Source organism: Prionailurus viverrinus, chromosome B3 (genome assembly GCF_022837055.1).
Source record: "Prionailurus viverrinus isolate Anna chromosome B3, UM_Priviv_1.0, whole genome shotgun sequence".
Classification (NCBI taxonomy): Eukaryota; Metazoa; Chordata; class Mammalia; order Carnivora; family Felidae; genus Prionailurus; species Prionailurus viverrinus.
In genome coordinates this window covers 3,002,501-3,024,398 of record NC_062566.1, presented here as the reverse complement: position 1 = coordinate 3,024,398, position 21,898 = coordinate 3,002,501, and the positions used below count along the sequence as shown (strand labels likewise).

General features: G+C 49.7%; 1 protein-coding gene across 10 annotated transcripts in view; it reads right to left on the bottom strand.

Annotated features, from left to right (window-relative positions):
• Positions 1 to 21,898, bottom strand: part of NTRK3 (neurotrophic receptor tyrosine kinase 3) — a 551,343-nt gene that overhangs the window by 94,504 nt on the left and 434,941 nt on the right. Inside the window, exons 13-14 of one of the 10 annotated variants that reach the window (XM_047863608.1) lie at positions 16,558 to 16,692; positions 12,903 to 15,000 (exon numbers count right to left, since the gene is read on the bottom strand). The exons of 8 other annotated variants lie outside the window; for them this stretch is intronic. In XM_047863608.1, the coding sequence (XP_047719564.1) occupies positions 14,882 to 15,000; positions 16,558 to 16,692 (254 nt within the window). In that variant the 3' untranslated portion in view covers positions 12,903 to 14,881. Of the gene's footprint in view, positions 1 to 12,902; positions 15,001 to 16,557; positions 16,693 to 21,898 lie in introns of those variants that run through there. One more of the 10 variants, XM_047863609.1, reaches the window with a different exon arrangement.

Sequence of the window (21,898 nt, the reverse complement as noted above, 5' to 3'; positions counted from 1 at the left end):
ATACCTCAACAGATGTGTAAATAGTACCTCAACCTTATATATAATACAGTAAATATGTATGTAAAATAAACTATAAGTATATTATATATAAAATAAATGCATGTAGCATATTTATATAAAATAAAGTTTATACAGAGAGAGGTATCCTCTACCTCAATATTACATATAAATATATATACTATTATATATCACTATATCAATACATATGTTATTGATATATGTATCAATAATATTGAGGCAGAGAATATCCATACATAAACTTTATTTTGCATAAATATACTTTATACACTTATTTTATATGTTATATACTTACATATACTTTGTTTTACATGTATATTTACTACATTATATATGTAAACTTTATTGAGGCATTATTGACCTCCCACAAAATTCACCCATTTTATTTTTAAAGATTTCATTTTTTAAGTAATTTCTATACCCAATGTAGGGTTTAAACTTACAACCCCAAGATTAAGAGTCACAAACTCCATGACTGAGCCAGCCAGAGGCCCCAAATCCACCCATTTTAATGTACAATTCGACAATTTTTAGTAAATCTACCAAGTGGCACAGCCACCAAAATCCAGCGTTAGGACATCTTCATCACCCCAATAAGATCTCTTGGGTCCATTTATAGTTACTTCCAATTCTCAACCCCAGCCCTACACAACCACTAATCTACTTTTTCTCTCTAAAGCTTTGCCTCTTCGGGATATTTCATACCAATGGCCTCATTCAAAATGGGATCTTTTGAGTCTGCCTTCTGTCCCTTAACATCATGTATTTGAAATTTATTAATATTGTAGCATGTGTCAGCACTTCATTCCTTTTTTAAAAAAAATTTTTAATATTTATTTTTGAGAAAGAGAGACAGAGCATGAGCAGGGGAGGGGCAGGGAGAGAGGGAGACACAGAATCCAAATCGGGCTCCAGGCTCTGAGCTGTCAGCACAGAGCCTGACACGGGGCTCAAACCCACAGATGGTGAGATCGTGACCTCAGCTGAAGTCGGATGCCTAACCGAATGAGCCACCCAGGTACCCCTGTACTTTATTCCTTTTCCATACTGCATAATATTCCATTCTTGTATATGCCACATTTTGTTTATCCATCTGCCAGTTCAGAGGTATCTGGGTTGTTTCTACCTTTTAGGTATTTTTAAAAGTGCTGCTATGAATATTCATGTGCCTTAGTGTGTGTGTATGTGTGTGTGTGTGTGTGTGTGTGTGTGTGTGTGTGTGTTTGGAACCATGTGAATATATGGCTTATACAAAATTTTCATATTGCAAAATATTGTTTAAATGGCACATGCGATCTTATAAAAAAGAAAGTAGCAAATAATGCATGTGCACGCACATGCACATAGAATGATTTGATTTCGTTAAATAATTAAATAAGTACATAAAAAAGATTAGAAGGCAGAAAGCTAAAATGTTAACAGTGTTGTCTCTGGGTGATGGGATGGTGGATAATTTATGTGTTTGTGTGCTTTTCTGTATTTCAACAAATTTTCTACTGTGAATATAAATTACTTTCGTAATCAGAAAAAAAACCCCACAGTGTTATTAGAAGAAAAAATATATCCTTCCTATTCAATTTCTCCTGGGTCTTTACCTCTCCGTTACAGAATGATACCCTCTCAACAATGCAAAATTGGGGGGGGGGGTGCGGCCTTTCTCTCTCTCCTGTACAGTGCTGGTCACAGCATCTAGAAAACTGCAGATCCCCAATAAATACCAATTAATCGTGAGGACCTCAAGATCAGTCTCCATGGCAACCTGACAAGGGCATGACACCACCTGAGCACTGCCCCAGCGTGGAGATGGCCCAGCAGGCAGAATGCCCACCTCCAACAGCCTGAGGCTGCCAAAAGGCCATGGGGCAAAGGGATTAGGCTTCCCAAGGCTCGAAGAGAGAGACACCTCTTTAAACAATGGGACACTGGAAGTCTCAACTCATCACCCTAATTGTGGGGTTCCTTGAACTGCCATTTCTATTTATACAGCTGCAAACAGATGTCAAGATCCAGTATTTTTAAGAGCTGCACTGAAAAATGAAGTGTCCCTCCCCTATGTTCATCTCATGCATAATTTCATCATATTGCTTCATAATTATTCACTAGTCTGCACCAGGCCTGCCCCTTACATTTGCAGGACCAGGAACAAGAGAATTATTGAAGCCCGTATCTCACAGATCTGAAGATTTGAAAGTTGTAAGTCAAGCCAACATGCTGTTAAATATAGTACATCCTATCCTCCTACCCTGTTAAATGTATTTTCGGAATGATTTGAAGGGCAAGGTAAGAATGTAGGTGTCTCAGGCTCCTTGGAGTTGTGAGTTGGGACAGGTTGTGCCAGAGACTTGGCCCCAGCCTGCTCTCCTTCTCCTTCCCACAACCAAAGGGCCCCACCTAGCCTGAACCATGCCACAATCATACTCTCCTCTGCCCTAAACAGCAGCCAGCCCCCTTGGCCAACGCTTGGGCTTGGCAGTACATATGTCTGCAGTGCAACCCATCCTTAGGAGAATAGACCGATGGAGAGGTCTGCACATGGCATGGAAGTGAGCTAAGAGCCATTTTGCTGAGCAATTCTGGTTTAGGCAACTGCACCTAGAAGGGGAGTAAGGCCCAGGCTCCAGGTGGTCACTTTCCATGGCCCTTGGACTCGTGGCAGCTGTAGGAAGGTCCTGAAAAGTATGGGGTCCTTCTTAGCCAAGACTAAGAGGTAGCCTTCTATCTTCATACTAGACTGGGTTTCTCGACCTTGGCACAACTGCCATTTTGGGTCACGTGACTTTTAGGGGTTCTCAGTAATGCCTGCCTTCAGTAGTGACACCCAAAACTGTCTCCACGTGTGTCCCCTGGGCAACAGGTCACTACCAGTCTTTGAGAAAGACTGACTTCACTAGACTACAAAGTTCTTGAGGGTAGGAAACATGACTCCTTCACTCAGTGGCAGAGTGCATGGCATTGAGCAGATGCCCAGTATGTGTTTGAAGGGCGAATCAACGAACCATCTGCTCATGACCTCAGAAATATTCTCGAAAGGCCCTATTCTCCTGGAGAGGACTGTCGGTACTGGTGTCAAAGAGCATCTCAGAACAAGCTGAGAGCAGTTCTCGGTCCCTGCGGTATGAAAGACAAATCTGGGGTACGAAGGTACAAATGACAAGAGACGGGAAAAACAGCGCCACGTGCCCAGGACTGCCTGAGATGTGCACAGAATTAACCCAACGGTCCCTAAGATGTCATGCACTTCACAGTCCTATCTCCCTCTACCAGAACTTTCCAGGTCAGGAGTGTGAGGGAGGGGGCAGGGTCTCTAAACTTAAAACAGACACTCCTATGGGTCCTGGTAGAACACTGCTGAGCCCCACACGTTCCTTAGACAAATCCAAATGTGATGCACTTGGAGGGCTAGAATACACACGTTTGGGCTTCTGACCTACAAGGTGTTGATTGTAAATTTCCTTCATCCCATGTCATTCATTCCACCCTCTTTTACCATCAGGATTTTAAAACCCTATTCGTGATGAGCGTCTTCAATCAGCCAAGCATGCTTACTGCTACAGCAAGCCCATGCTCCTTCTCCAGAGCAAGCAAACATCTGTCTCTCAGTTTTCTTCAGAATAGATGAATTCCTTCCCGTGTATTTCCCGTATTCCTAGCAACTGAGTATCTGCATCATCAGTGGTATCTGCATGAAGAAATGGGGTTCTGACGGTAGCCCCACACTTGGAGCAAAGAGCCTGACTGGTATCATTCACTGACAACAAAGGGACCCAGACTAGATTTGAGAAGCTGCTTGGGCCTCAGTTTCCCTACAGCAGCAGGTCTCAAAATGTGGTCCAGAGACCCCTGGTAGCCCCAAGACCTTATCAGGAGAGCCATGTGTTAAAACTATTTTCCTAGGAAGGTTTAAAGCCTAAGGTCTACTGAGATGGTCTATGCATTTTTTTCCCCCTCTCATTTTCTTACAGGTATATGTGGCGTTTTTCCAGTGGCTTCCTGCTACGTGATGACATCACCTGATGGCTAAGTGGGATGTGTGCGTGTGCTTGTGTTTTTAAGATCTTGCTCAGTTCTGGTTTCCACTGCAATAAACAGACATGGATTTAACCCACATGCAAAAGCTCTTTAAGGTCCTCATAATTTTTAAGATTGTAAAGGGGTCCCAAGCCCAAGGGGTCTGAGAACCACTGCCCTACAGCAACAATGCTGGTCACACTTCTACATCACCGAAAGCAGGCAGTGGAGGAAAAATATTTGGAAGATCTTTCTGAGAGGTAGAGTAAGTTACCGGGTATAAAAATAAGTACATTTTCAGAGTTTTATAACAGGAGTGTCACTGTGACATTTTAGCTGCAAAATGTTCTCTGGGTTCTTCTAGGTGGGGAAAAGACAAGTCTAGAAAAAACAGCAGGAGTATTAGTATTTTCAATAAAAGTAATATATAGTAAACACAGTGATGCTTGGAGGCTTACCTATGATCAGTTTGTACTTGGACTAGCTTCACCTCAACATCCCCAACCTGTCAAAAACCCGTTCCATTTGTTCGCGTCTCTGAGAATGTCCAGGGTGTGCAGAACAATTGGGAGGCACAGGGACCGAGAGCACATTTGTATTATTTGTGGAGGGAGAAGGCAGAGCATCTGAAGCTTGTCATTTTTAATTTAACTGCAATTCTGAGATTATCAGTGGATTTCAATTACCCACGCTATAGAATCAGGATGTGATTAGCAACCAGAAGCACTTTTTTAAACATCCAAACAACATCACTGTCCAAAATAAGCAGATGAAAAGACTTCATTCTTTCCAGCTTTAACACTAATCCCTCTATCACTTCTGATTTTCCCTTTTTAAATTTCTTCTAATTCCTTTTTACCCCCCTCACATAACATTGATGCTATTTTCTCTGCCCTCCACCCCTACCCAGGCACTGAGGTGTTCTGAACACAGGGCATCATTCACTTCCCCAGCATACCCAGAAAAGGCATATGATCATTGCCTCCATTTTGCAAATGGAACGTATCAGGAGATATATCCGCCATGATGAAATAATAGAAGCATGGCCAACTGGAAGCCAGGCCCAAACCAAGATGCTTCACACCCACCCAGGAGCACTATGCACGTTGGTGGGTGTGGAAAGAGACGGTGAAGGACATGTTGGAGACCCCTCAAGAGGAAGAGATAACTCCTGCTTTTTGCAACAACTGTTTCTAGAAATTGCCTCCCCCCAACTCCCATGTCAAAGGACTTGAATTTTTTAAATTAATATAATAGTAATAGTAATACGAGTAATACTAATAATAAGTAATTCAAGGAGAGGTCAGTGGCACGTCACTAACGAGGCAAGTTTTGCCAGTTCAAGGCTGGGGCAGATAAATAATGGAACATGAACCACCGTCTTAAGCCTGGCCACTTCTCTACAGCCTGCTTCCATCTTCTGTGCTATAAATAATTCAGAGTTTTCTTTTTTCTTAAATATCACAAAACCAAGTCGGAATCTTTATGTGAAGGATTCTGCTGTGTCCCTCTCTCCCTCCTCCCCTCCCTCCCCAGCCAGCCCAGGCAACTCCCCAGAGAACGACCCCTCAAGCTTTAACATTTATTCTTTGACATTTCAGACTATTTGTTAGGCAGAGCTGCCTTCTTGAGATCAAAGTCGGAAAATCTTGCCGAGAACTCCCGCTTGGCCCCGTCCAACTGTGACAGAGAGGGTCTATTAACCCCCAAGCATCTGCTTCCTTCCTCATCCAAAGAAATCCACCAACCCTCAGGCAAATGGGCAGCCATTTCTCTCTCTACTTCCCTCCCCTTGCTTTCAAGCCCCCCAGCCTTTCGGGGCGGGGGGCAGAGGTATTCTTCACATGTGATACACCAAGACATTCAGCAGAGGGAGGTGACCCCAAGAACCAGAAGATGTCCCCCACCAGGAGACAATAGCGATTCACGGGGATATGGCATTTGGGGCACCCGTCTAGTAGAGTCTTTTATCTGAGGATTAGCAAGTTGAGAGAGAGATGCGGAACACGGAAAGGTAACTTACCCCAAGTCATTTACATCTTCAATTCTGTGTACTACCCCTAGATGATGTCACCTCCACCAACCCGGGAGTGCAGCCAGGGTTAGTGCTGAACTCTTAAACGCTTATGTGAAATGACTTACCATTTTCTTCTGAGATACCACAGTGAAGGTTTCCTGCTTCACAAGAGTACCTATCCAACAGCTCCCAGATTCATTGTTGCCTCTATACAGGGCAGAGGGCAGAAGTAGGGACGGACGCCATAGCTGGGCAAAGGGATTGGGGTGTGGTCGTTCATCATGATATAAGGTCAGTGGTTAACATCCTACTTCATTCTTCTTTAAAAAAAAAAAAAGCTGTGACCACACCATAACTCAGTGTTACCTAAAGTGTGTGTGTGTGTCAATCTATTGGTAGGTATTAAGAGAAGTCTATGTTCAATTAGATTGGGAAAGTGGTAGGACAAAAAGGTTTATTTAAAGGAGGACTTCTCAGAGCCTTTTATATCCTAATGTGTACTATGAATCTATAAGACATTGGCTATACCGTGTAACATTCTCCAAAGTTATTTGATGGGCTCTTAGGAAAGCATTGTTGCAGCCAATGGAAAGGAGAGCACTTGATCCTGACGACATTGTTTATTACACCGTTTACCTAATAACTGGAGTAAGAGGAAAAGGTTTCTCTGAACACTGGGGACTCAAATTGAGAGAGAGTTATATTGCAGAAACTGAAGTTTTGCCCAAAAAAACCGGTCAATTCACATGAGACAATAGTTGGTCAAGGGATTGACCCTCTGAAGCAACTAAGATGGCCAAAAACGCCATCCTGAAAATACACAGTGGGTTATTCTGGTCTTCTTCATGACGATATTGGCCCTTTGGTAACAGAGGTAACCAGTGGCAATTGCCTGTTATGGTAGCAAAAATGCCAAACCGACAGCCATAAAGATGGAAGGATTCCATGAGTCATTCAAACATGGACTCAGAATTTAAATTCTCCCAAGAAGGACATTCTCAGAATCTATTCTATATTTGTGATGCCTTCTCTGCTCCCACTGACTGTGGGAAAGAACGGACTGAGGTTCTCACTGGCCCGCTCGGCATCTGGCTCCCTCTGAAGTGAAAGGCTTCAGTCCAAAGCTGTGGCCCTCAGATAAGAGCTGCCAGAGGCACGGATCCTGGATGTGACCTCTTGGCCAGACTGAGCTTGTGGAGACCATGGCTCATGACAAAAATTGCTGTGAGATTTCCCCTCAGGCTGTTATGTGAGTTTTCTCTCAGAACTAATAGCAAGAGAAGGCTAACACTCCAGTGTATATAGAATAGACAGGCCGGACTCAGCAACTAGCCTGCATTCTGGAATTTTCTTTCTCCCTGAGATTGTCTGAAGGAGGGTCTGGGAGGAACACTCACATTGGATGGCCCAGGGGACACAGACTTTAGGACTTGCCCCTTCTTGACTTTGGCAGCAGGTGGGCAGATCTTGGGGACAGCCTGTCCAGCCCATGCTGATAAAGACCAGGAACAAGAGAAGTCTTGTAGGTCCGGAGGTCTCCTGTGTTAGGGATCTAAACCTTCTCAGCTTCAAACTCAAGGACTTTCCATGCCATGTGTTCCCGATACCCCCAAGAACTTTGGCTGTGTGAAGTAAATATTACCCCAGGCCTGTTCAGCCAATTAGAGAGCCACATCACAGACTACAGACGCACCTCCTTCCCTTTAGAGCACCTGTGACCCCTTCCCGCAGCCCCACACCCTCTCTTTCCCCTGAGAAGTCCATTTGGGAGTCAGGATAGCATGACCTTTGGCCAAAGGCTGTCGCAAGCCTTGCAGAGTAAAGAACACGGTGTCGCAATTTCAAAACAATGACCCAAGGACCAAAACAGACCACAACTGGTGTCAGCTTCAGGGTAAAAGGAGGTGGCATTTCAGAGCTCTGTAAAAGAAGTGTCACCCGGCCACATTTCACAGCAAGGAAGTCACCTTTCTGGGGAAAGAAAGGTCCCTGCCCTTCTCACTGCAGGACGAACATGGGGACAAAGGAGGGAAGCCTGTGTCTTTTTAAGGGAGACGGGCCAATAGCTCCACTGAGGCCCGCAAAGGGGGAACCCAGGTTCACGCCGCTGCCGTGGTAACAGCTCGCGGGCGGCAGAAACTGAGGAGGGAAGAGAGCCACGAAGGCAGCCTGGGTGCCACTACTGGCCACCAAGGCCTCAGGCGTTACTCACCAGAGTCAGGCTTGGCCGGCGCGGGTGGGGTAGGGGGAGTATCCGAGCTGACAGGACGCCCTGCCCCCCGAACTGTGACGAGGCCAAGACGAGAGAGCGCCACCCCGCAACTCATTCACACCTTGGGCTGGCTCGCTCCTTGGTCTTCAAACCCTTTCCACTGCTGAGTGGGGAGTGTCGGCCATCACTCCAAACCCTGATTGTCGCTTGACACTGCTCTGACAGGGGCGTGGGGAGACGTGCTCAGCCTCTCTGCCTCTCAGAAGAGCCACGCTCCATTCCTGCTACGCCAGGTACCCCTCTCTCCGCTCTCAGCCAAGTCCAAGTTAAATTCCTCTACTTCAGAGAGGCCTCTGGCAGCTCCTGTTTGCAGAGAGGGTCACGGGGCAAAAAACCACGACCCTGAGCCGCTCAGGGTGGCGTTGGTCATGTGCAGAAAGCTCGCGTGTCTCCTGTTTGCTAGGCTTGGGAAGTGTCACCGAGGCCCTCGGCCGGGACCTCTCTGCGGCTCTGGCTGTTCTCTGGGAACTGGGTAATCCTGCCTCTCCCCTCTCCCCCAAATAGTTCCAAATTCCTTCTCAGAGTGCACCCGCACGGACTGAGCCGTGCCTTGGGCTGGAGGCCTTTGGCACAGAATCCGAGCCAGCAGCATCCTGTACGTCCCTGCGGGATGTGGGCTCCTCAGAGACCCTCCCGCCTGCCTGTTCCTTGTTTAGGGCAGCCCGCGGGCCTTATCCGAGGCCGGTCCCGATACCTCCTCCTCCTCCCCAGCAATCACCGTCCCCCGCCCGGGAGCACACAGAACACTCGAGCCCCACACTGCCATCCACCTCGAGCCCAGCACGGTGCGGAAAGACGACTTAGCCTTCAGAGGTCTACGCCCAGATATCTGGTGATGGAGGGGAAGTGTCCTGATGGACGGGGACGAAAGTACAGAGAGGCCACAGACCTCATCCCCCATGCAGAAATCTCCCTGAGCAAGCAGAGCTTTAATTCCAAGGGGACCCCTGGGTTCCTTGATGAGCCACCCACCGAAAAGGAAGAATTGGGATTAAAATCCTACCTAAATGGATCTCAGAATCCTGAGTAGGGATTGAACCAGGAGTGTTCAAGTAGGGTTCGAGTAGGGTTGAACCAGGAGTGTCACTTAGCTCTGAGAGTGGTGTCAGATCCAGGCTGAGGTTTTGCGGAAGGTGGGAAGGGGGGTGTGGTCACAACATTTCTAACGGCAAAGGGCAGAGCCGGAGCCTCAAGGCAAACGTGGGCTTTGCCTACATCGGCCCCACTGAAGGGTGGCGGGGGGGGAGCCCCAGGCCCCGTGGACAATCTGGTTGCAAACCAGGCTCCCCGTCCGTCCTTTGCTCCTTGCTGCCCCGTCACCTTCTCCACTGTCACACGCCAGAGTTGCTCTCCATTCCTGTCCTCCCCAGAGCAGCCTGCATCACTACCCCCCCCAGCGCCTCCGCCCTCCTCCCCTATTTCTCTCTCCCTTCCAGAACCACTGCAGCAGCAATGCGGGAGTCTACCCGGAGCTCAGGCTCCCTGCACCCCGAAGAATGAAGGCCCCCTGCCTGATCCACGTCCGGCATGGCTGCATTGATCCACCTGCTCTTGTCCAGCCTCCGTGCCATCAAAGCCCCTCTGGCCCCCTCACTACTGTGTCAGAGACGCGGGAGTCTCTGCTTGTGCCTGGGCTCGGCCTGTGGAAACCGGGCCCGGGCAGGAGAGGCATCCCCGCACAGTCCCACCTGTGCTGAGGTCACACCTGTGGCTGAGAGGTGGCGGTGAGGCCGTGGCTGCTGTAAGCTTGGCGGAAGGAATTCCCACACAAGAGGGAAGAGCCAGGGCAGCCCAGAGGCCAGATTCTTGGCTTCCGCATTACACGCGCTTCGCGTCGGTTCTTTTCCCGGGTAAGAAGCACGTGGCTGAGTTTCGACACACCGGGACGTCTTTTGGGTGGGACAAGAAAGTTCGAATACGGACGGGAAGAGTCAGGCAAGGATCTTCCTTCCTTCCACCACCTTCCTGTCCAAAGCTGCTCACACTTGCCCAGACGTGGGCAGCCTCACCCACCATCCTGAGAATGGGGCGTCTCACCCAATAAGCCCTCCCCCAACATCAAAGATGCCACCATCGTCTGCCGGGGAATCTTGCCAACTGCAAGCCACATCATTCATCTTAGACCTAAGACCAACCATGCTTTCGGGTGCCCGGGGTCACAAAATGCTAGAATGGGATAAGGAAAAAACTCCCCAGATATTCTTTTCTGGGGAGTCTTTAAAATCACCGTGTTTGAGAGGTGCCAGGAGGAGGTTAGGGAGGATGGCATCTAGCCTCGGAGAGCCCTGAAAGACTTGTTCACCTCGGGAGGGGTGGCTGTGCAGCCCCCCAGGACTGCGGCCTTCCAGAAGCAACAGACAGGCTGCTCTGTGGAGCACACTGCGAAGTCCAGGAGGCCTCCTGTCAGCCCTGGTTCTGCCGGTCACCAGCTGTGAAAACCAGGGCTGGTTACTTTCTGAGTGTCCGCTTCTTCCGGGGTAAAATGTGCCTGGCTTTGAGCGGGTCTGCAGAAGGGACATACGGTTGTTGTTAACGTCCCACAGGTGGGCCCATTCTTTGGCGCTTGGCAGCCAGTTCCAGGATCTGGCCATGTAGCCCTTGTGAAAGGCTCCGGGCCTCTCCAGAGCATGTCCCTGGAGGGCCCTACCCCCCGTTTTCACCACTGTCTTGAAAGACACAGCGAGTTTCCTGCTCTCCAGGCTCTAGAGAGTAGGGTTCAGAACCGTTGCTCCTCAAACACCTCTTCCAGAACAAAGATCCGTCTAGCACCCGGCAAACACACAGGCTTCATGGCCTGCGTCAGCTGTGGACCTGAACCACGGGACCAAAACGTACGCTGAGGTTCAGGAAAACCACTGTGAAACCCCATGGGGAAGATTCCAAACCCGGAAGGCCTTGCTGGTCCCCGGAGCCTCCCCGCACGAAGCCTGTCCAAGGCAGCATCCTTCTGGGCTGAGCGGTGCTCTCCGGGTCTGCCCTGCACCAGCTCTAACTGCCCCGGAGGCTCTAACACCGCAGTAAATGTCTGGGACTTCGGGGCCCAGCAGGAAAACAGAGTCCTGGGCACTAAACGTTGCTCTCTCTCCCTGGCTCTTTAGACTTTTCAGCTCTCCTCAGATCTCACTCCTAGCACAAGGCCTGGCCTTGCACCTCGTAGGCAAAATAGAAGCCACCAGACCAGCCCTCCTGCCCTTTGCTGCCCCAAACCTCTAATCCCTCATCTTTCCTCTTGCCTCCTGCTGTGCTGAACAGCCCTCCCTTCACAGGCTGGTGGCACCCCTCCCTCCGAGCTGTGTGCTGGTCGCCCCCTCTTCTCAGGGGCCATTTCATTCCATCACCTCCTCTCCCAAGCATCCAAGGCTCCATGCATTAGACCAAAGCAAAGGTCAGATCTCTCTTGCTAAAAATGGAAGTTTTCCCCAATAGCCCCGCCCCTCGGCGATCCCAGTTCCAGACCTGGGACCACCGAGGACAAGGGAATGCAGGGCTGGGGCAATGCCCTCCCCAGGCCGTTCTAGAGGAGAGGAACTTCCATTTGGGGTCAGGCTGGGGGGAGCTCAAACTCAATTTAAACAGATTAAATCAATGAGGGTCAGGAGGTCCCTGTTGGACCTCCACCTTGAGCTCACCCACCTTGCTCTACCTGTCTCACTGTTACCTGCTAAGGAGGCGAGCTCCAACAGAGCCTGCTGAGGCCCAGTGAAAGGTCCAACCCCACCCAGGAACCTTTCCTCAGTCCCTGTCTTCCACTCTTGCTCCAGACGTCCTGCATACAGAGTCCCTCCACCTAGGCAGAAGATGTTGTAAGTTACAGAAGGCACGGCAACCCCTTCCAGCTGGGTCAAGGCCAGGAGCCCAGGGCACACAGCCGTGCCCAGCTCACTTATGCATTCTACTCTTGGCAGGACCCCCATGACTGCCTCCCACTTCCCGCAGCCCACAAGAGCCCCATGGGACAGTCCAGCCCACCTGAGGGTGTGCGTGCGGGTGTGTGGATAGGGTGTCCCTGAAGGATAAGCAGACTAGCCTGTAAGCCCAGAGCCCAGTCCTCCTCTGGCAAGGTCACGTCCTCAAGACCCAGGGAAGGTACAAACCGGCTCCATGTGAGGGAAAATCCTATCGACTTACTGGTGCGAGGGTCCCTCGGTTCTACTCCCCAAACCTGTTACACATCAGCTCTGAAGAAACGATCTCGATAAGCCTCGGCTGCTCAGGAAACAGAGCAGTCTCCCAGACACCAAGGAGGCGAGGGTCTCGGGGGCTTGAGCAGTGTCTGGAGGAGTCAGGTTTGAACCTGGCCTCTGCTTCTTGTGCTGTGTGACCCTGGGTGAACCACTAGACCTCTCTGTGCCTCTAATTCTTCCTTGATAGGACGAGGAAACAGTTCACTAGATGGACTTGACCTATCTGGAGGAGTCTCGATGAAAACCACCAGTGCAACAGATTACAGACACTTTTGTAAACAGGACTGAGCTAAGAAACTTCTTTAAAAGAGTAACAATTAAATAGGTGTGGCGGGAAATGTGAGAATTTCTGGATCTTTAACATTCTTTGCAGAATTGCCAAATAAGAGGTCTGATGCAGTCATTTCATTAGAAAATAAAGTGTTTATTAAGAAACTATACACTGAACACTCCTATAAGTCTCTGTGGAAATACAACGCCCCATTGTCATAGCACAAGGTGAGAAAATGGCAGAATAAAGGATGCTGGGGTGGATGGAGCCTGGCAGGCTGGAAATGAGGTAATGATTTACAATAATTAAAAACATCATCCTCAAGCTTACTCCTTAAAGCCACACTCGGGAGGAGGCCCTGGCCCAGAGGGTCAGCGGGACACGGTGGGGAACAGCCTGACACGAAGCGTTGGGGGGCAGGGTGGCGGGGAAGATGGCAGGAGCTGGATAAACACACATCTCAAGGCCCTGGAGGAAACCTGAATCCCCACATGACACTCTGGATGCTACGGTGTCCGGGAGGCCACCCCAGATCCGGGCCAAGAACCTAGAAAGCTTCGTGGTTTGAAACCCCATGGAGGCATCTGCAGAATCAGGCTGGGAACCCGGCACAAAGAATCACCATCCACAGGACCCAGGAAGGAAAACCTTAAGCGGGACTCTTACTTCCCACGTCAACTTGCCAAAGGCAGAGACTATTCTCTATTACTGTGCGTCACCACCCCAAAACTTAGGGGGTTAAAAGCCACCACCATCTTGTCCGAGGAGCTCCCCGTGGGAGACCCCTGCTTCACACTCTCCGCCGTCCCATCAAGGGGCAGCCTGTGCCGACTTCCCACGACGGAGGCGCCTGGGCCAAGCCCGAAGTCCACTCGCCCAACACGGCAGCAAATCTGGGAGAGGTTCAGGCTCTACCACTGTGCCTTTCCTATCAGAGCTGGGGAGAGGCATCCCTTACCCTTTCCCTCTCCCCAGTGGATTACGTGGAAAATGGTGGGGGTGGGGGAAAGCAAACCCCCTCTTTGGGAGAGGGTGGCCATGGAGTAAGGCATGAGTCAAAGCAAGCAAAGTAAACACATATATTGACCAGAGAACAGGATGACACTTCCATGAGAGGGGCTGGAGGAAGCCAATTTTTCCTTCTCTTCCCCTTCAGTTCATCTTGGCCTTGAACTGGTGATTCCATTGGGTTCCGAAAGTTCTGAGAGTCAAGAGTAAGTGAGAGTGGGGGTAGAGAGCCAATCCTGGGATCAGGGACTTGTAGGAAGGGCCTTGGCCCCTGGCTCCCTCGGTCCCTTGTGGTCCTAGCAGGATGGCCAACTGATGGACAAGACCTCCCGCAGCAAAAGCTTGTCAGGACTGCCGATCTAGGGGCCAAGGAGTTTTCTAGTATCACACTCACTGTGAGCCATTCCAGAAAGAAGAGGAAGGTAGGGGGAAAATGTGTCCAAAAAAAGTATGGTTTTCTCCACCAAAAAAACCCTCAAAAAAAACCAAAAAAATATATATATATAGAAAATGATTGGTTTCCATTCTTTCCTCTGAGACCTAATCTGGTGCAACACTTGGGCCTGGCTCCCCCTCTCTCAGCGCGTGGTCTCCACCTCTGCTTAGCCGCTCTTCCCCGCTGGAGGCTGCAGGGCGATGAGGTCACTAAGAGGACAGCCTGGTATCCTAGGGAGAGCCAGGGAGACCCCACGCTTCCAGGCAGGGTAAGTGAGGCCGGAGCACGGCTGGGCTTCCATCAGGCTTTCTCGTGCTGGTTGGGTTGTTTTTGTAAAGCAAGAAAATGGCTAGTGTGTTTAAAAGGTGGTTCTTGGTGCACAGGTTTTTAATTCTCTTTATCGGCTCTAAAGTTGGTGGCAGGAGCTGCCTCGGAGGCCGGGAAAAAAGGAGCACAGTGATGACTGAGGGAAAGGGCGACCCTGCCAGTGGCGGATGGGGGAAGACACCCATCTCGGTGGCGGTAAAGGGTGCAGGGGCACCGGTGGCTCATGCGGTTTCTACTTAGCATCCCCGGATCCAAAGAGAACAGCGCCTAGAGCTTCCCACCTCTCAGAGGGCCCAGCCTACCAAGGTGACATCAAAACAGGGAGGCTTAAAAGGAGTTTTTAAAAGCCATGACGTCCTTTGCTGAAATAAGCACTGACATCCTCAACATAGATGCCATGGTTAAGAGGCTTGGAATGTCCGGGAAGGCTTATTGGATTCAACATAATTTCTCTGAAACCTATAAAAAACAAAAACAAAAGAACAGAAAAACAGAAAAAAGCAAAATAAAGTAAAAACCAAAACCCCCAAAGAAGATCAAAACTAGGAGGGGAGACGGAGAGGGGGCTTGAGGGGGGTGGGGGAAGAGGGAGGTACGGACACAGATCTATCGGAAACCATCAAACGAATTCTCAGCAAAAGGGAAGGAGAGGGAGGAGGGGATTAACTTAAAACCAAGCGTGGTCAGAGAAACTGGAAACACTCCATTTTGCTGCGGCCTCCGCTGAACCGAGGAAGGGAAGGGAGTCAAATATTCAGGGGCTTGGGCCTTGGATTGTCACGGAATAGCAGAACAGCCTCATCTAGGGAAGGGCACAGCCACTAGGGTCACTGGGATGGGGGGAAAGGGGCGGGAGGGAAAGCGTTCTCAGAACCTGCATTGCTAAGGGATACCAGAGGGCCACTTCTAACCCTAGGAGCTGGAATTCTATAGGTTGCCTTGACCATACCCGCGGGGGTGGCAGGGGCGGGGGGTGGGGGGGGAGGGCTGGGAGCGGAGCGTTATTCTTCCAAGCCTGCCAGCTCTCTCTCATTGACTTTTGGTCTCATTTCACCGGCTCGGTGGAAATTTAGGAAATAACGGCTGTTCTCACAGCCTTATCGTAACTCCAAGTCTTACAGAGGATAAAAACGCCCTGGAGGAATGACAATGGCGGCCACTTGCACGACAACTCAGCTCCTTTCCGGCCATGCTGCCATAGACTGAATTAGGAGATCCAGAGACGTGGGTGTTCCTGATCAAATCTCCAGATGGAGGTTTCTCAATCAACCCCAGATTATAATAATGTCTGTGAAATAACGTCTGTCTAGAGTGTGTGTGTGTGTGTGTGTGTGTGTGTGTGCGCGTGCGAGCACGCACCTGCAGACAAGACAGGAGCAAGCCTATCTTCTCATGAAAGCTACGGGCAGGTATGTGAAGGGCACAATGGACAGCTGGATGTTGGGGACGTGATGGGGACAGACTGAGCTGGTTGCGCAGAGACTCTCCCCTCCTCATTCCTGGATCACGTGATGCTCAAAACACAGTGGAGTAATCTGGACACTGGGAGCTCTCCATCTGTAGGGAGCGGGGTCAGATTTGTGAAGACGGAGGGAAACTTTCTTGTCTGTGACATCATGTTTAGAGAGAGGCTCAGCTTCAGGATGAGAGGTTTCTGCGATAGCTTCCCCGTGCTAACCAGGGACGAGGGCTCTCTTGGGTCTGAGGTGGAAGGGAAGGCAGGCCACGGGTCTGGGCAGCCTGCCTAGGAGGTGTGGGACACCACTGTTCCTGTCCAGGTCGTGGTCCCTCTCTTGCTTCTCCCACACCCTTCGCCTCGGCCCTATGACATGTCCTCCCTGGAAGACTCCTCTGACCTAAGGGATTTTTAGTACCAATCCCACACTGGGCACCTAGTCATCCCCCAGTCCTCTGGGACATACTGGAGACTCCATGTGGTCTTAAGATCTGAAGAATCAAAACTGGTTGGGGGTGGGGCCTGTACTGCATACAAAGACGTCAAAGGAGGTAACTCACCATGTGACCTTGGGTAAGCCACTTCCCCACTCTGGACCTCGGGCTCCTCATATATATAGTGAGTTGATGAGACTAGATGATCTCTATTGTCCTTCAAGTTTAATATCCCATGATTGTCTATGTTTGAAAAGACCCCTGGCAGAAGAGGCAGACACGGGGGAATTAATGGTCAGTATTGAGCCCCAAGCGCAGAAACAAAGGGAAGTATTTTTCATGTGCACGATGCCAGAAGCAGAAGCCAGGTGTTCCCCGATCCGTAGTCAACACTTGCTTTACCTAGAGGGGCACCTGGTTCATCTCATGCATACAGTCTACAGACACTGTCCTCACAGTATCACACGGGAGCATTCAAGAACTGCGCCAGGGGGTCAGGGAAGGTTTGCCGTCCCCATGAACTCTGTCCAACCCCCTCCCTAACATCCTTGCCCCCCACCCCCCAATCCTCCTTCTTGGACCAGAGCAACCTGAACGTGTGCCCATCATTGCTCTTCTGGATGCCATTCCCAGGGCTGGAAGGAGGATTCTTATCACTTAGGTAATGGCCCTGCAAGTCCCAAGACCCTCTTTCTGTCCCCTTCTTTCTCCAAGAAAAAATTCAGCTAATCTCTAAGAGGAAAACAACTTGATAAGCAGGGGAGGATGAGGAGATGGGGCATGGGGCGGTGGCGAGTTTGGTCCCTCAAAAATCTTTCCTGCCTGAGTTAGGGCATAAACAGTTGGAACGATAAATGCTGTTGGTTCAGTAGACCCAAGGACTACAACTCCTATGAAAGGCTTATCGTTATAGCTGGAGAGTGAAATCTCCTTTGGAGGCCATGCAGCATCATGGGTCCTGGAAGGCTCCATGTTGGATCCATTAAAGGCAGGGCCAAGCCTGCCTAAGCCTCTGCCAAGGTCCCTGAAGCTGCCTCCGTGAACATGAGCCTTTTCCCATATTAGCCGGGATCTGAAGTTTGTTTTCTCTGGAACTCTTTCCCAGGTGGAGCCTTTCCAAGATTCTAAGTGCTGAATCCTGATAGCATAGGAGGCACTGCTCCAAGATCCTCTATTCCTCCCCCTCTTGCTCTGAGCAGCCCTGGAGCAGGAAGGAAAAGGCATCTGCTTGGGGGAGGGCAGGGGAGACCAGGACCACCGTGGACACTGACTGGGAAAAGCACAGATGCAGGGAGGGCCGAGGAGGGGCAAAGCCACCTCCAAAGAAGGCCTTGCTCACTGTGCCCCCACGGACCCCCGTGCGTCTAACCTTTTCCTCCATCTGGTGACTGCTCTACACAAAGTCGTGCAGCATAGAGTTCACTGTGGGCGCTCCATAACTCAGAACAGAGCCTGGTCTTCAGGGACTGTCTGGTATAGGTTTCCTGAGAAGGGAGCCAGAGACTCTGGGATAGTTTGGGGAAGGGAGGGGTGCTGGGAAGGCAGGCTGGGGGAGAAGGGGCGCTGAGCACCCACAGTACTGGATGAAAGGACCGGAGCCAATCCCCCCGGGCCAAAAGCAGGTCAAATCTTCAAGGGCAAGTGATTCAATATTCACTGCAGCAGAGAAGGGAGGGTTCCAACGGCCGTGCAACACAGAAGGGGGCCTAGACCTTCAAGCCTCTCCACTTTTCTGACAGCCTCACAGATCCCAATCATCTGTCCCTCTCTGTGGTCTCACCACAGCCCCAGGGCCGACCCCTGGCCTTGGCAACCTAGGGCCCCCAGCTTTCTGGCACCTGCCAGCGAGACCTTCCTTGCATCTCCTCTGCCTACACACTCCTCACATGGCTTCGGATTCTCCCGGCCTCCTTTTCTGTCCCTGCTTCTTCCTTTTGTTATGTGACATGATAATTTCGTTACCTAACTCCATAAAGTGGTTTAGGTTGTGGCCTTGATAAAAGGCCCAATACCGAACGGAGCTCTATTGGATTATTTTCCAACATTTCCTCTTCAAATGTATTTGTTTGTCATCTTCAAGTTGCTACATCACACAAGTGCTTAGCACTTATATTGAGAGAAGCACTTTATACTCAACAGTGGGCTGAAATACACAGGAGTCCTGGCACTGAGGTCATGGGTGCCTTGGTAGGGAACCGGAGGCCCAGAGCAATTCAGATCCTTGTCCAGAGAGAGAGACAGAGACAGAGACAGAGAGAGAGAGCAGGAGGGGACAACAGAACAGATGGAAGGGCAAGAAGCCTGCTCTGCACCGCACCCCAGCCAGAGGGTATTGTCTCCATAGCCTCCTCACTTTTCCCAAGGGGTAAGAAGAGGTGAGAGGTTTTGAACCATGCTGCAGGAAGGCACGGACTGAAGAAGGGAGCTGTAACATGTCCAGCTGTAACAACCCTACCACCAGATGCATCACTGAGCGCCTTGGCATCCAAAGATCTATGTAAGTTAGGGACAGTGCCAGGTGATGCCTGTGGCTAACTCAGTATCGCCCAGCATCCTTGAAGGGCTGACGTTATTAACTCCATTTTAAATGTGGGAATACTAAGGCTCAATAATATATTTAAAAAACAAGCAAACCAACCAAGTTCACTTGTGGCAGAATCTGATGCTGACCCAAGCTCTACACAACCCCAAAGTCCTTATACGTAACTACTTTGCAGTATGGCTTCCATTTATTGAAAATCAATATCCAGGGAAAAGAGGCTGAAATGGAGGTCAAGGCAGCAGTGGTGGGGACATTCTGCAGGGGAGGCAGGACTTTATATATGGCTCCCTCTACAAGACCCAGACGGAGGACAGGAGTCATCTTTCCTCACTAACAGCTTCCCTGGCCAGGGAGATGAGCATCCCATGCCCGCCCCTGCCCTCCTCCAGGAGGTGCCTGGTCTAACCTTACCCCAGGCTGCTTCATCTTCTGCACTGCCCTTACAGTAACACTTTGCATGGCCTAGGACCTTCCAAGTAAGGAACCCCAAACTGTATCTACACATGGACTCCTTCATTTTGATGGCACTTCTGTGAGTTCAGCTCAGGAAGGATGAAAAGTAAACCTGATGAAAGAGAGATGGTAATGAGTTTGGAGAGAAGAGCAGTTACCCAGAATATTGTTACGCCCATAGCAAGAGTGTGAAGTATCTGAGAATACCCCTAGGAAGCCAAGCATGGTGCCCAGGAGAACTCTCTCCCCAGCACCCTCCCCTAGGCCACTATGTAAACAAGAAGGGACAGGAACGAGTGCATTATGGTAAAGAAAAGCTCCACCACAGGTCTCTCTTTCTGCATTTCCTGCTGTGTGGGGTCATGGAAAGACGGTCACCAGGGAGTCCTACTGGTCCCTGGGATAGGACCTTTGTTCTGCACCTTTGGCTCCTGATGTGGCCACTGCTCTGTCTTCAACCTATGTTCTTTCTTCTCCTGCCATTAGATTCAACAGAAGGCTGGTAGCAATGACCCAGGTGGGTGGGACTCAAATGTCTTGGCTTGCTGTCCATGATACAGCTTGCTTAAAATTCTCCTATCTCTTCTTCTTTTATTCTGAGGTTGCAAACCTAACCTATAGGCCATATGTGGCTCCAGGACGTGTCTTTTTTCGGCACAATTTCTTTTTAAAATTTTTTTACTTAGTTGCCAACATTTAAAACTCGGGAGATTTCACATTTAAAATTTCCACATTTCTAGCTTCCCTTGAAAATCCAAGAGTGCTGGCAATGCTGGGCCAGCTATTTCTGCACAGTGACAATCAGAGCAACATGGTAGCCACTCAATTTAGACAGGGCACGTGTTCTCTGCTTTTCCATGCACTCTACCACTCCCTGTTACCGTCTACCTGGCCCCTTGACTTATTTTCAATACCTGCATGGTTTGTCTTAGAGTTTCCTACTCTACAAGGAACACAAAGCCAGCACTAGGTTATGGGCTATGCACTAAAGGCCAGGAAATGCCATCTCAGCCAAGCCTTGCTATCTGTCCCTGTAATGACCAGACTATGCTCCCTCTAGTCATGGCTTGACACCTACATCCAAGGGACAAACCTATCTCAGAAGGCAGAGGCAGTTCAGGAACTCAACCGCACAGGTAAGAGGGCATCGTGTTTGGAAATAAAATTCCCAGTGAGAAAACGTGCCGGACACCGCGCACAACGCTGCTGTTGGGGAGAAGGTGGCACTATAGCACCGTCACTGGCTGTGTGTTCCACACTGCTTACACGTATAAGGCACCTGACCAAACGCTGTCAAGTGCCAGCTATCAGGCCTCTTCACACAGCCACTCCATTCCACGGGACATGATCTGACCCAAGTATCCCCATATCCTTACGCGGACAAACATGCTACAAAGGGTCCCACAGGCTGCTCAAATGTACTTGGCTGCTGAACTGAAACGTCCCTCTTGTACATTTCCTGGCTAAGAGTGTGGAACGGAGATTCCCCAACGTCAGTATGCAGTGCCTCTTCTCGTAAAGCTGCCTCGGTACAACCCGGAAAATAAACAATGAGACCTCCCTGGCCCATGTGCCAAGTCTGGTTCCAGTTGTGTGCAGATATTCTGAGGGAGGGGGCTGAGGCTGAATGTACCCCAAATGTGATTTAGCGCATAGAATCATGCCCAAAGGAAGTCAGTGGGAGGGCATCCACACCTGGGTGATGCAAAAGGGCACAGAACATTGAGATCCTCAGATGGCAGCAAGAGGCTAGCCCCTGATGGAAGCTTGAGCACTCTGTGACTCTTCCCTGATGGGTATTTTCAAGGCTTGCACTCAGAAGCAGGAGGATGTGCCCGGGGGCTCCATCCCTGGCATCAGGAAGATTGTCCCAACAATAAGTGCATCTTGGCTGAAAGGGGTGAATATTAGTCCCAGAGAAAGGGAAATTTCTTCCACTCTAGGACGTGGATGAAGTGACTACTTAAAATCAAAATACTCCATAAGCCATGGAGTAAAATTAGTCATGTGTCCACCATTCTCAAAATTAACCATATAAGGGATAGCCTGTAACGGCAGAACGTCGCCTTCTCTTGTTGAGCTGAGAGGAGAGGGAGCCTCAGGTGTTGAGAACCGTTATCTTCATCCCTCCCCTTCCACTCCCTGAACTTCAAGATGGCTGTCTTTACATTCAGCACATTTTTTCCTTTCTTGACTTTTTAATCTTTTCAATTGTTTGAAATATTCATGAAGTATAGACAAGAGCAAAACTATGTGCTCACTACCCAGTATCAACAACTGACAATATTCTGGTATCTTCTTCCCAAATTTTGAGAGAAATAATACATCACAGCTATGGGTCTGAACACAAGAGCCTGTCCACGATCCTCCTCTGCTTATATCCCAAACCAGAGTTAACCACTTCCCTGAAATAGATGATCATTTCTAAGCACCTCTGAATAATTTTGCTACCTAGGTATATCTCGATACACA